Consider the following 14293-nt stretch of genomic DNA (forward strand, 5'->3'; position numbering starts at 1 on the left):
TATCTCTTTTCATCCGAAGCGATCTCACTTGTCAACGAGAGGAAATGCTGGAACTCCGAAACTTTGATTTTATGTGGTTCAAAATTATATCACAGAAGATCACTGAATTCATATGCTTCGTTTACAGATCACCAAGCGAAACACAATATAGGGCACTATTCTCTTCACTTTCGAACCCATTGACTTTCTGCAAATCAATCATCTCAGTGCCGAAATTTCCATATTCGGTGACTTCAATGTCCACAATATCGAATGGCTCAAATTTTCGAATATCAACGACAAACAATGTCGCGAAGCTGAGGCTTTTGCAATAAGCAGCGGACTTACTCAGATTATAAATGAGCCAACCAAGATTCCTGACCATGACCGTAAGGTATCCATTGGGATCTTCTATTCACAAACTCATTTTAGTGTTGAGTGAACTGCCGATAATTGTTGGGGACCAATCTCGGGCGCAAAGTTTGGTATTACGGATCTGCTGAGTGGAAGGATTTTCAACATCATTTCCGAAAATTCCCCTTGCTAGATGTTTGTTTCAGCTCTAATGATCCATCTAGTTGGTCTTCTGAAGTCACGGAAGTTATTCTATCATCCAGGGTTGCATATATTCCTTTTTCAATGAAAAGAACTTCTAACGGGAAACCTTGGTTCAACAGAAATTACGAGCAAGCTGTCGCCTCCAAAAATCATGCCTACCGGCGGTAGCGCAAAAATCCCAGTTCCGAAAATCGAACTAAGTTTGTTAATGCTCGCAACAGCTGCAAACTTAGGATAAATGAAAGCAAAAAATTCACAATCAGAGAATAAGGGATAATCTGATTTCCAATTCCAACATTCTAGATTCTTCTGGTCGGTAGCTGAAGCTGTTGATGAAAACTTTATAAAATTCACAATTCCACCACCAACCCAAGCAGATAGTTCAATTGCAACAAACGTCATAAAATAGGCAAATCTACTAGCTGAACAATTTGCGTCCCACTCCACAGTAGATTTTCTGGGAAAGGTACCACACACCATTTCGAAACTAGAATCCACAATGCCGGAAATTACTTTTCGACAACGTCTAGTCAGGCGAATTCTGAAACAGCTCAATATCAACAAGGCAACTGGTCCTGATGAAAGTGCCCGTCATCGTACTTAAAAAGTGCGCGAATGAACTCGCACCAGTATTCTGCAGACTTTTCAAAAAATAGATTTTTCCTTCTTGTTGGAAAATTGCTCGCATTCAGCCTATTACCAAAAAGGGCAAGAAAAATCTTCCAAATAACTATAGACCAATCGCTTTGCTATCAGTGATATCAAAACTCATGGAGAAAGCCGTAAACCACCATATCCTCAAATATTTGGAAGGCTTCAACATCTTAAGCGATCATCAATATGGCTTTCGGAAACAAAGATCAATAGGCGACCTTCTATCGTATGTCACCCATATTTGGAATAACGCAATCGAGAAACATGGAGAGTCAAGAGCTGCTGCACTCGATACTTCTAAAGCCTTTGACCGTATGTGGCATGAGGCTTTGCTGGCCAAACTTCGAAGCTATGGCTTGTCGGATCATGTCTGTGTATAGCTCTTCAGCTTCCAAAGGATCTATATTGTCTCTAACCCTCTTTCTATTGCATATCAACGACTTATGGGAAAAAAACAAGACTCCAATATATTGCTTTGCTAACGAGAGCACACTTGTTTCGTTATTCCATTTGGATTCCAGGACATCGGCGGCGGATACACATCTTCACCGGCAGCAGGAGGTTGTATATCTTATTGATGATCTAGAATTGGGGTGAAAGTAACCAGGTTCAATTCAATGCCGCAAAAACTCAGGTATTGGTTTTCTCCAAAAAGATAAATGACTCCGGACTGGATATAATAATGTCAGGCCAGACAATTTCACTTTCTGCTTCGATAAGTTTGTTGTCGGTTAAATGGAAACCAAAATGTCTTGGCACAATTATGTCGATGGAATTGCAAAATCCTCTTCTCAAAAGCTTGGAACACTCCGAATCAGACAATTGTACACACCTCAGCAACTTTTGATGCTTTATGAAGCTCAGATCAGATCTTCTCTGGAGTATTGTTCTCTTGTATGGAGCTCCGCCCCTAAGCATACCCTGAAGCTGCTGGAGTCAATCCAGAAAACAGCCATTCGCCTGATTGGAGACGCAAACATCACTTGCAACCTTGATAGTTTGGAACATCGAAGAAAGGTTGGAGATTAAACAAAACTGTGCACGTTTTGTAACAAACCTTAGAATTTTACGCGAAAGTAACAAAATACTGCCACAACGACGAAAGGGCTTGCTCGACTGGCATATTATGTCACAACTTTGACTCGCGATTGGGGGTAGAAAGAAAGAGACAAACAATGTTTCTGCGTTGTATGAGTTTCCGGTATCCCATGTTGGGTGACCATGTCACCCATTCCATGTTTGGGTGACCATGTAACTCAAACGCATGGAATACCGGTACCAGTCTAACTGATGAAGCTACTGTGTAGCGAAACGTTTCATAAATGAAATTCATTGTGAAAATTCTATAATAATTGTTATCGAGGATTGATCATCGTTTGTTTGAAGGTGGTTGACAATGTTTCGTGCTGTATTTCATCAGTTCGGACTTCCATTGTCTAATAAGTATAGTATAAATTGATTTGAAATCCCTGAAACAATCTGTAAAAATTTAAAAAAAATAACCGAAAAATAACACTTTTTATTGAACAAAAAACTGAAATTACAAAGAAATAACATACAAGCAACAACCAAAAAAATATATAAAAAATTGAAATAATAATATAAGCTGAAAATTAAAAAGTTAAAAAATATTATTAACAAGAAATTAAAATTAAAAATTAAAACAGTCCAAACCAAGTTACGTCACGACGTTTTGATTTTTCATTTCTTGTTAATAATATTTTTTAATTTACAGCTTGTATTAATATATAATTTTTTTATTTTTTTGGTTATTGCTTGTATGTTATTTCTTTGTAATTTCAGTTTTTTGTTTAATAAATATTGTTATTTTTCGGTTAGATTAGTCTTTTTAATTTTTTATAGATTCTTTCAGGGATTTCAAATCAATTTATATTATATTAGACAATGTAAGTTCGAACTCATGAAATGGATTGATCAAATTCATGTATTCCAATTGTTATCATTTTGAAAAGTACCTGATCTTGACGAAATATTTTCAATTTCAGATGGAAATTATTTCAGCCTAACTCGTAAAGAACCTATAGGGGTGGTAGGTCAAATCGTACCTTGGAATTTTCCTATCACTTTGATGATTTGGAAATGGGGTCCGGCACTGGCAACTGGTTGTACAATCGTAACGAAGCCCGCAGAACAAACGCCCCTCACAGCTTTGGCGGTTGCCGCTCTAGTCAAGGAGGCAGGCTTTCCCCCAGGTGTTATAAACGTCATACCAGGGTTTGGTCCTATTGCTGGAGAAGCTCTTTGTTTACATAACGATGTTAGGAAAGTGGCGTTCACAGGATCAACAAAAGTATTCATTTTTATTACAAGCATTCTTTCAACTTGCAATGTTTATATTATTGTATGTATGTATGTATGTATGATAGATAGATAGGTAAAGGAAGGGGCAAAACTAGTTAGCATCAATAGCGACGTGCGTTAGGGCTCAATTCTTGGCCCTACTTTGTGGAATATATTTGTTTTCGATAAAAATGCCCGAAGGAGTCAAATTGGTCGGAATTGCTGATGATGTGGCGATGATCGTTGCAGAAAAAAAATAATTTTTAATAAACACTGCAAACAGCGCACTTTTGCTGGTGGCAGACTGGATGGAATGTACACTTCTTAGTTTAGCTCCAGAAAAAACTGAAGCAGTAGTGCTCACTAAAACGAGAAAACTGGGACCAATAACCTGTGATCTGCAAGGCACAGATATAGTCCTGAGTAAAGCTGATAATAAGTATCTTGGGGTATGGCTTGACACGAAGCTCACCTTTGCCGAACACGTAATCCAAAGTATCCTCAAGGCAGAACGAACAGTTTTTGCGCTGGCCAATCTGATGCCCAATGTTGGAGGTCCTAGGTCCTCCAAGAGAAATATTTTGTCTGGAGTAGTACACTCCCAGTTTTTATACGGTTCACCATCATGGCACACAATAACGCAAAACAAAAAATCAGCCCAAAAACACACCGGCCTACAAAATAAATTAACAGTTAGAATATGTAGTGCATATAGAACTATATCTGCAGAAACAGCATGTGTTATTGCTGGAATTACACCAATAGAGCTCCAAGTCATCGAGAGAAAAGAGAAATATGCAGGCATTTCCAAGGGAATCTCTAGGGAAATTTTGATGAATAATTGTCAACGAAAATGGCATAGCGGTCAATACGGTAGATGGACACACCGATTAATACCTGCTGCAATGGAGAATTGGTTGAATCGAACCTAAGGAGAGGTGTACTACTGTCGGGGCACAGTTGTTTCCGTAGGTACCTATATCTATTTAAATCTGTTTTTCCGTTAATCAGCTGGCTCCCCCATACGAACGACAACTCTCAGAAGTTGAGAAACGTGTGCGAGCTAAGTACTAACGAGGTCTCACCTTTTAACGTGTGATTTCCTAACACGGTTGCAGAATCATCCCAGCTTCAACCAGATAAATTCTCTCGAGAAAAATATCTGGTCGAGACGAGAATCGAACCCACGGCCTTCCGATTGTGAGTCGGGCGCACTACCACCGCGGCCAATTCCACAATATAACTGCAGAAGAGCATAATCTCCAGATTGTCTTTACTGCAATGCAGACGACGACATAGAACACACCCTTTTTGTCTGTATAAGATGGGAAAATGCGAGACTTCTGTATGCACGTGAAACAAACCTATAGGACGATGAGAGAAATAATCAAAACTAAGGAAAGAGAGAGCAGGTGACGAGAAACTCATGTAATAAGCTCAAGAAAACTTGAGATCAGTCGGAGCACAAATCGATGACCAAATGTGATAGATGCGAAAAGTTCGTGATAATAACTGATATTTCTTTAATTCTTGGCAACGGGGGAGAGGTTCAAGTCGTTAGAAATCCGGCACAGAGTCTATGAAGATTTCCCTTGCTCCTCCAACAAAAAAAAGATAGATACATAGGTAGATAAATAGATATATGTTTATTGACTACGGTATATAAAGGTACATAAGTAGCAAGTCTGTGGTACAGAATGTAAATTAACAGCACAACTGAACAAAAAACATAAAAAAATAGTAACAGTTGAAATATACAGGAAAGCAATTGAATAAAATATACCTACATACAATTTCACAAGGAAAGTGAACATGGAATGTGCATGATATTATAAAAGTTCAAGCATTGAAGTTGTGGTAACATATACCTCCGTACTATGAACTTTGTTTTATTAGAAAGTCCTTGATATGCTTTCTGAAACTTGGCGAGGGTAAATTTATGACACCTGGTGGTAGAATATTATATAAATTGACATCGAGTCAGTTCTTAGAGGATTTTTGTAAATTGAATCGGTGAGGTCTCAAAAGATTAGCTCCACGAGTATTATAACCGTGAAATTGGGAGTTTTTCGGATATATGAAATAGATGGTAACATCATAATGCCTATTAGTCTTTTGAAAAATGGCCTGCATGAATCGCCAAAACCTGCGTTTGATATAATTCTAATTGCACGATTTTGAAGCGTGAAAACGTTTGTGGCATTGGAGGAGTTGCCCCAAAGTAGAGTTCCATAGCTTAGCATGAAAATAAAAACATGCGTAAGAGTTTCTGTACTAACAGTCCGAGAATGTTTGAATTGAACCACGATTCAGTTTATCTTTCTGCAAATGTCATGGCTGCAAGCAGATGCTGACATTTGTTGTCAGAGCACAAGATCGATGTGTCATCAGCATAAATGACATGTGTTAGGTAATAGTTCATAGAAGAGATATTTTATTTGAACTTTAAATAGAGACCCCAGCACGGATCTTTGAGGAACTCCGATCTCAATCGGCTGTAGATCAGATATTCTGTTATTGCCTAGATCACAAACTGTTTTCTTTTCATCGAATACCATGAAAAAAGTGAAAGAGTGTTCCAAGCAGTGCATCACAAGTATATATAACTATGTACCTATGTATGTTAGTTCAAATCTTGAAATAGAATTTCAAAGTAATTATCCTCAGTTTTATTCAGTTGACGAACTTCTATATTCAATACAGCGGACCGCCCAAGATGACTAACTAGGTTTTATGCACCCTCTGATATGGGTATCAAATGAAAGAGTGCTGAATAAGGGAATATGAAAATAACATGACGTCACTGTAAATTCAATATGGCGGACTGCCCATTATGACAGACTGATTAATTTTTATGCACCCTCCGAATATGGGTATCAAATGAAAGAGTTTGATGTGAAGAATACGAAAAATAACCTGACATCACTATAAATACCAAATGGCGGACTACGAAAGATAGTGAACAATGTTTTTTATGCATTCATATTGATGCGGATATCAAATGGAAGGGGGTCAAGAGTAAAGAATTTCGAATTGGAAGAAAACAAAATGGTCGTCGTAGTAATTTCAAAGAGTTTATAGCTTGACATATTAAGAATAGTTTGGTGGTGCTCGAACAAATATTTTTGATATCGACTATACAACGATGAGGCATTGAATGAAATGAACAGATCAAGGAATTTGTTCAACAATAACTAAAAAGTTGAAAAAAATACATGCTTCGAAAAGAAGACAATAAACTTTAGATTGAAGTCAAATCCATCAATTAATTACATTACATATTCTTATGATATAACTAGCTTGTCGCCAGATTCACCTATGTGAATACAATATATGACTTGATCTTGACATAAGTAACTCTAAGAAAAAATTATGAGTTTTTAAATTAAAAATGGTTGATATCCAGACAAGTTTTTATATTTTATGAATTGTGTAATGTAGTGAACTGATGGCTTTAATTTACTTTTAATTCATACATTTTTTTCGAAAACTTTCATTTCCGAATTTAAAATTTTTTTCTGTGACGGGAAAAAAATTTAACATTTTATCTTTGATGACAGGTAACAAAATGTCACTTTTTATGAAATTACTTTTTTCCCCGGAAAACAAATGAGTACTTTTTTCACGGATATATATATATATATATATATATATATATATATATATATATATATTTGCCATCTTCTGGTGATGTCTGCAACCTGCGTTGCTGCCACTACCTGTGTTTGCTCGACTACCTGTTTTGGTCTTATTACCTGAGCTGCCTCTCCTGTCTCTGTTATTGTACCTGTATTGTCCTGTACCGAGTTTTGCCTCTGGAGTTGAGCAGTCTGATTGCTTGTGCGAAGTGATAAAACGGATCATATTATTATGAACAAGAGGGATGATGCGCAAAGATTACCATCAACATGGAGATCCGTTTTATCACTTCGCACAAGCAATCAGACTGCTCAACTCCAGAGGCAAAACTCGGTACAGGACAATACAGGTACAATAACAGAGACAGGAGAGGCAGCTCAGGTAATAAGACCAAAACAGGTAGTCGAGCAAACACAGGTAGTGGCAGCAACGCAGGTAAAGGGAAACATCCATCCCTATAAATTGAGACACAGAATTCGAATCAATCAGTCTAGTTGAAAAAACCAGACATCACCAGAAGATGGCAAATGAGACTTTGCCGAAACGTTGTGAAAATAATCCTTATGGGGAGAAAATAGGGTACCTAAAGGTAGAAATTTAATTTTAGAATATTTTCTTATACAAAAGTTTCATTTCCTTTATATCAAAAGTACAATTATTAAATGTGCATTGCATGAATGATATGTTCTTCGAACTATTCGGTACGTTAGTCGAATTTTCTTGTGTTGAAATTATATTTCAACTGCCGTTAATGTACCTGGTCGCAAATCGGGTGTGGGTGTTATTTCTGCACTGCCAAACGTTCTAAACACTTTATTAGCTATTTCTGTCCTGTGTGCTACAGATTCATCAACATACCCTTCAGCGACCGTTGATGAGTTCCAACCGCCATGTTTCTTTAGTGTCAAGTCTCCCCCAGATTCAACACTAAAAGTGTAACAGACGATCTTCGAAATGAATGACCTGTATATGAATGTCAAGTTGAAGAAAATTAGCCACTGCTGCAGGTACCTTATAAAACTGATTGCTACCCACAACCTGATTGATACATTTTCCATTGCAATATGCATAAAACAGGCGGCGATCCTTTGCTGCTTTTGGATGAAGGGCTATGTACATTCAGTAACTACAAATCTCCTGTTTACATCATTTTTTGTTTGCTTGAGTTTCACAATTAATAACGTTCCCGAATCTTCAATATCATCTAATGTTACCTGGCTGATTTCACAAATTCGACAAACTCCTGCAATCCCAAATACCTACCTATAACAACAACTTTAGCCATTAAATAAACTTCTTCGGAAACATTACTTAAAAAGTCACTAATATGTGTACTCGTAAATATCGCAGCTTTCTTGGGCGAGTAACCTTTCTCATTTTGTTCCAGAAATGTAATTAGTTTGAAATATTTTGAAATGTCTACATTATTATTGGATTGTAACATACTTTTAATCATTGAATAATTCGACCACACTGTTGATGACTTTTGTTGTTGTGCCAGTTCCGAAAAATAAGCCAATAACACCGTCTCCCAGAAAGAGCTGCATGTCTTTTTCATCTTCCATTCCATGAATCTTGAATACGCGGTTTCATAAATTTTCCGCGATTTAGCTGGCAATAATTTTTGTGGCGCTACTTTCGCTGCTTCTACTAACTCCGGTGAAGTCAGAGAAAAATGGGAATTAGACATTTTTCAAAATAACTACTGACCACTAAGTTTGCAATTTTTAAATCAAATCACAGAATTAAATTGTCATGTCAAGTTTTTTTTGCACTCCGTTATAAACCAAAATGCAATGCACTACACCTGAAACAACAAGGCCTGCTGTAGAGAAACATTTTCAGGATAGAATTCTAAGAGCATACTTTATCATCAGTCATGATGCGCAGATCACAGAGGAACTATCTTCTACAACTGAACACAACTGAAGAAATTGGTAGAAGAATGATGAATTCTACCAATGACAACCGAGCCTATTCATTTTTAATTCAAAGAATCAGTATCGCCATTCAAAGGGGTAATGCCACATCGATATTGGGTAGGTACTCTTCCGTCTACTCAAAAATTAGATGAATTATTCCTGAACCCACAAATCAAATCAAAATTTTCTATGAACAACGCAAAATGGAGTCAGCAGCTTGAGCATTGCCCAATTGTCTCAGAAGATGCAAAGAAAAAAGTTCTGGAATTATCTTTCTTTCACAAATTCGAAAAAACCACCATGAGCGATTCTGATTCAATTTCAAGAAATTTGACTTCAAATTCCTCATTCCGTTTGTCCAATAATGGGAAGAATCATTACATCCGTGATTACTGGAATGAAAACAGCGGTGGCGAACGTATCACCAACAGCTACAACACAATTGAATCAGTGAGACATTCCTCAGTCAAAAGCCTTGGGCTTAATGGGTTGAAAAATATTGGCAACACCTGTTTCATGAACAGTGCAATCCAATGTTTATCAAATACGAGATGATTACTGGAATATGGATATCAATGGATATCAATACTAATATTTCTAATACGGAGGGTGTTTTAAACAAAAATTTCGCAGAAGTTATCAAAGAATTGAGGTCAGAAGATTCATCTGATAGAGCAGTGAACACAGTCTCGTTAAAAAGTCAGATTCAGAGTTTTGCCCCTCGATTCATGGGTCATGCGCATCAAGCCGCCCATGAGTTCCTTCGTTATCTTTTAGAAGGTTTACATGATGACGTAAATAGAATTATTGAGAAACCTAAACCGACCTTAACAGAGATTAACGAAAAATTGAGCGACAGCGAAAAAGCGCAAGAGTCATGGCTGATTTATTTGAGTACATATAACTCTAAGATTGTAGATAATTTCGTTGGTTAATTAAAATCCACGATGAAGTGCACACATTGTGGAGACTCATCTGTTACCTTCGATCCTTTCTGGGACTTGCCACTTCCCATACCACAAAGAACTGGCCAATTGAATGTATCACAATGCTTGGATTTCTTCACAAGAGAGGAAACTTTGGATGGACAAACCGACGTGTTCAAGTTGCAAGGAAAGAAGAAAATGCACAAAGTCTCTATCGATCCATAAGTTTCCCCGTATTTCAGTCATTCATTTTAAAAGATTTTCTCAAACAGAAAGATTTAGAGGCAAGTTAAATGTTGCCATCGAATTTCCTCTAGATGGATTAGACATGAACAATTATGCAGTAGAAAATGTGACTCCTTGTCGTTATAATCTATATGCACTTTCAAATCACAGTGGATCTACCTACAGCGGACATTATACAGCATTCTGCAGACATTCTTATACTGTTGAAAAATTCAAATTTCACATCGATAATTTTCTGACTTTAACATATTGTAATAATATGTTTTTTTCAATATTAAATCGTCGTTTTTCCCGTTACAGAAAAAAATTGTGTATTATACACGGGAAAAATTTTAGATTTTAGCTTTCGGTTTTTTGTCTCTCCCAAGCTTCTCGTCGGGAGACAACACAACCTCGAGCTAAAATCTAGTACTTTTTTCCCTTGTATAATAAATAACTATTGATACAGTCGTTAGCATTTTGCACTTCAACAGTGAATCTATAAAATGAAAATATGCAGGAAAAAAAATCTATGAATTTTTGTTTTTAGGGAATATGGAAATATATTTTTTTCTCTATTAGACATCGTCAGTACCTACCTATTCATTATTTTGGTTCGAATTTCAATTGAAAGTATACGGTTTATTAGATTTTACACTGATAAGATTTTTTTTCTTCAGGTTGGACACCGCATTATGGAGTATGCTGCCAAGTCTAATTTGAAGAAAGTATCACTAGAACTAGGTGGCAAAAGTCCATTTGTTATATTCAATGATGCCGATGGTGAGATTTGACGAAACATATTAACTTTTAAATATGCGAAAAAAATTGAATCGGTATAAAATTCAAAATAACCCATTTATGACAATGACAATTGTTCTGTTTTGAAAACAAAATAAATAATTTGTCAGTTTATCGGATGCATAAACCATAACTTAATTAATAATACTTGTAATATCTTTTCAGTTAATGAAGCGGTTGAACTGGCTCATATCGCGGCATATGTAAATCACGGACAAACATGCTGTGCAGGCTCCAGGACCTTCGTTCAGTCTGGTATATATGAAGAATTCCTAAGGAAGTCCATTGAAAAGGCGAAGGCTAAAAAAGTGGGTGATCCCTTCAAACCTGAAACAGAACAGGGACCACAAGTAAGTATAGTGCATTCAACTTCAACAAATGGCATGAATATTAAATTTGTACACATCACATATGTAGTATCAAAATGAATAGAAATACCATGGTGTAAACACTTGGAGCTGTCCCTGTGTAAACCATTTCGAAGAAACACTCGATCTACTGCCTCTTGATTCTTCATAAAATAGAGATCCAACTTACTTCGGCATTCCATTCAGAGGCGCGAAGCGCACACCAATGTTAACATTTGGAAAAGATTCCTGTTCCATCTATCAACATGTGTACAAAGTTGGGTCAACTCCATTTCTCGCGTCGAAACATTTTGAACGAAAGCGTATCGGTAAAAACACCAGAATTTCTATGCATCTTTTATAGTATGAATGGCATGTTTTTTCAATCTCCATATGACTGTTTGGTGTACAAATTAAAAAAAAATGTAAATTTGTGTTTAATTCAATGTCCATATGGGAAATACTTGTTTTGGATAGGATTTTCTTTCAGGTGTGTTTATGATGTAAAAAGCATTATACAGGGTGTCCCTGGACTTCCTCTTTTCCTCTCGGGAATGTATAGATGGGGTCAAAATATCACCAGTACTTCATATAACTTTTTTTCCTAAAATCCTTCGTTACCAAGTAACGGGCCCTCGAAGTTACAAAATGAAAAATGTTTTTCTTTGATAACTTTTCAAGTGAATATTCAAAATCATCCAAATTTTGGTAATTGACTAAACAAATGAATTCCTTCGATGACCTTTCATGCAGGAGTCAGTTGTTTTGCTACAAAGTCAGGAACGGACTACCCCCGATGGTCCACACCCCAAAACTTTGAAATGACAGATATTTTTCAATATTTTTCAACAAATTAAGGTTACTTGGACAATTTTATGAATAAAAATACTCGTGTGGAAAGTCGATCGGAGCAACGAGTCTTGATAAAAATGTAGTTTCACTCGACGACATCAAACCCGCTCGTCCACCATTATTTGAAATGAATAATTATCAAAGCAGAAATAATAATGATAACGTTAATTCAACAACATTTATCCTGAGATGTCTACCATTATTCGAAATTATTAGTTTTTAAGGAAAATGGAAATGATAGGTAAAATGTTCATAACGAATTTTTATAATGCAAACACGTTTAACTAACGAAACTCAAGAGCCTCAAGAGCAAACAGAAATGAAAAATCCGCTACAGAAACTGCTCGATATGACCACGTTCTCTCTCTATACATTTTCTTAGTCTGCGAAGACACCCTCTCTGTACTTGAAATAGCATTCCAGGGTCGTTTCGTATGGCTTCACAATGTAATGTTATTCTATTCAACAATGCATCTCTTGTGTGAATAGGTGTAGCGTAAACAAGGCTTTTTAGATGCCCCCACAGAAAGAAATCCAATGGATTTAAATCCGGAGACCGCGATGGCCATGAATATGGCCCACCTCTACCAATCCATCTATTGTGGAAAATATGGTTCAGATGGTCACGCACAATCAAACTAAAATGAGGAGGAGCGCCATCATGCATAAACCACATATCTCTTCGGGTTTGCAATGGAACATGTTCCAAAAGTCCATTCAAATCGTTCTGAATGAACTCCAAATAACGTTCTCCATTCAATCGGTCCTGTAGAACGAATGGTCCTATAAGATGGTTTCCTATGATACCAGCCCAAACATTCACGTTGAATTTCCGTTGGTGTTTGGTTTGCAATATCCCATGGGGATTTTCTTCGGCCCATATATGGAGATTATGAGAGTTGATAACTCCATCTCTACTGAAACCTGCTTCATCAGTGAATAAAACTCGATTAATAAAAGTCATATCCTCTCTTTGCCTATCCATGAACCAATTGGCATATTCCAGTCGTGCTGGAAAATCTTGAGGTGGCATGGCATGTACCTTCTGGATGTGAAATGGGTGGAGCAGTTGTTCCCTAATTATTCTATGAATAATGGACTTGGATTTATGGAACTGTTCTGATAGATTTCTGATGCTCATTGAAGGATCATCAGCGACGGCTTCCAAAATATTTTCCTCCAATACAACGGTACGTACATTCCTAGGAGCGCCCTCACCACCTCGTTTTGGCAAAACTGTACCTACAATAATATCGAAATAAAACAACGTGCTCAAATTAATTATCAATTATTACATACCTGTCTCCCTCAAGCTGCGATCGACACGCTCGAATGTTTCTCTTGACGGTACCGTTCGATTGGGAAAATGCTCGGAATACAGACGACGAGCTTCTGCAGCATTACAAAATGCTCGTCCATAAAATACATGCATATCTGCATATTCATTGAATGTAAACTGTTCGGCCATATCAAAAAAATTCAAAATATCCTATAGAATATTGACAATACAATGATAGTCATATGACAACGCACCACTCAACAAAACAAAATCGCATTCCAGTTTCTCATTTTTTATCAAAACTTTCTGAAAGGTTTTTTTGTCAACATCTGTGAAAGAAATGGAACATAATTATTCCCTGGATATTTTTCACCTGATCATGTGCAGCCGTTTTTGTAGTTCATTCGTTTGCTTTTTATTAGTATAGTAAATATTTTTTCCGATGTGCGTTTTTTCAGCTAAATTTAGATTCGTGTTAAAGAATTTCTCCCATAAAATTATAATTATCAGTGAAACTCCTCAACAGTTTAGCTGTGAAGAAGAATTTGAAACATTCGAATGTTGAGTTTCATGAGATTCAGATAACTGATCAACACAAAACGTGATTATTCCACACGTATTATGTACATACAAAATATGGAATAAATTCGATATTTCATAGTAGAGTAGCTTGTTAGTTTAAAAACACCACGAATCTACAGAACTTGATATTTCTTTTGAAAAAATATCTGCTATCACAATTGTGACTTAAACTTCCATATAGGTACTGTACTTTTTGTTTACGACTTCATTTTAGCATACTTTGTATTA

The 14293-nt window shown here is 36.6% G+C and overlaps 1 protein-coding gene across 1 annotated transcript in view; it reads left to right on the forward strand.

The window, feature by feature from the left end:
- LOC111506486 (aldehyde dehydrogenase 1A1) overlaps positions 1-14293 on the forward strand; it is a 32668-nt gene that overhangs the window by 11257 nt on the left and 7118 nt on the right. Inside the window, exons 4-6 of the mRNA XM_074173953.1 lie at positions 3198-3502; positions 10885-10987; positions 11171-11355. Of these exons, the coding sequence (XP_074030054.1) occupies positions 3198-3502; positions 10885-10987; positions 11171-11355 (593 nt within the window). The remainder of the gene's footprint in view (positions 1-3197; positions 3503-10884; positions 10988-11170; positions 11356-14293) is intronic.

This window comes from Leptinotarsa decemlineata, unplaced genomic scaffold, assembly GCF_025532065.1.
Source record: "Leptinotarsa decemlineata unplaced genomic scaffold, Ldec_3_MD MMD2_tig00000505_RagTag_RagTag, whole genome shotgun sequence".
NCBI lineage: Eukaryota > Metazoa > Arthropoda > Insecta > Coleoptera > Chrysomelidae > Leptinotarsa > Leptinotarsa decemlineata.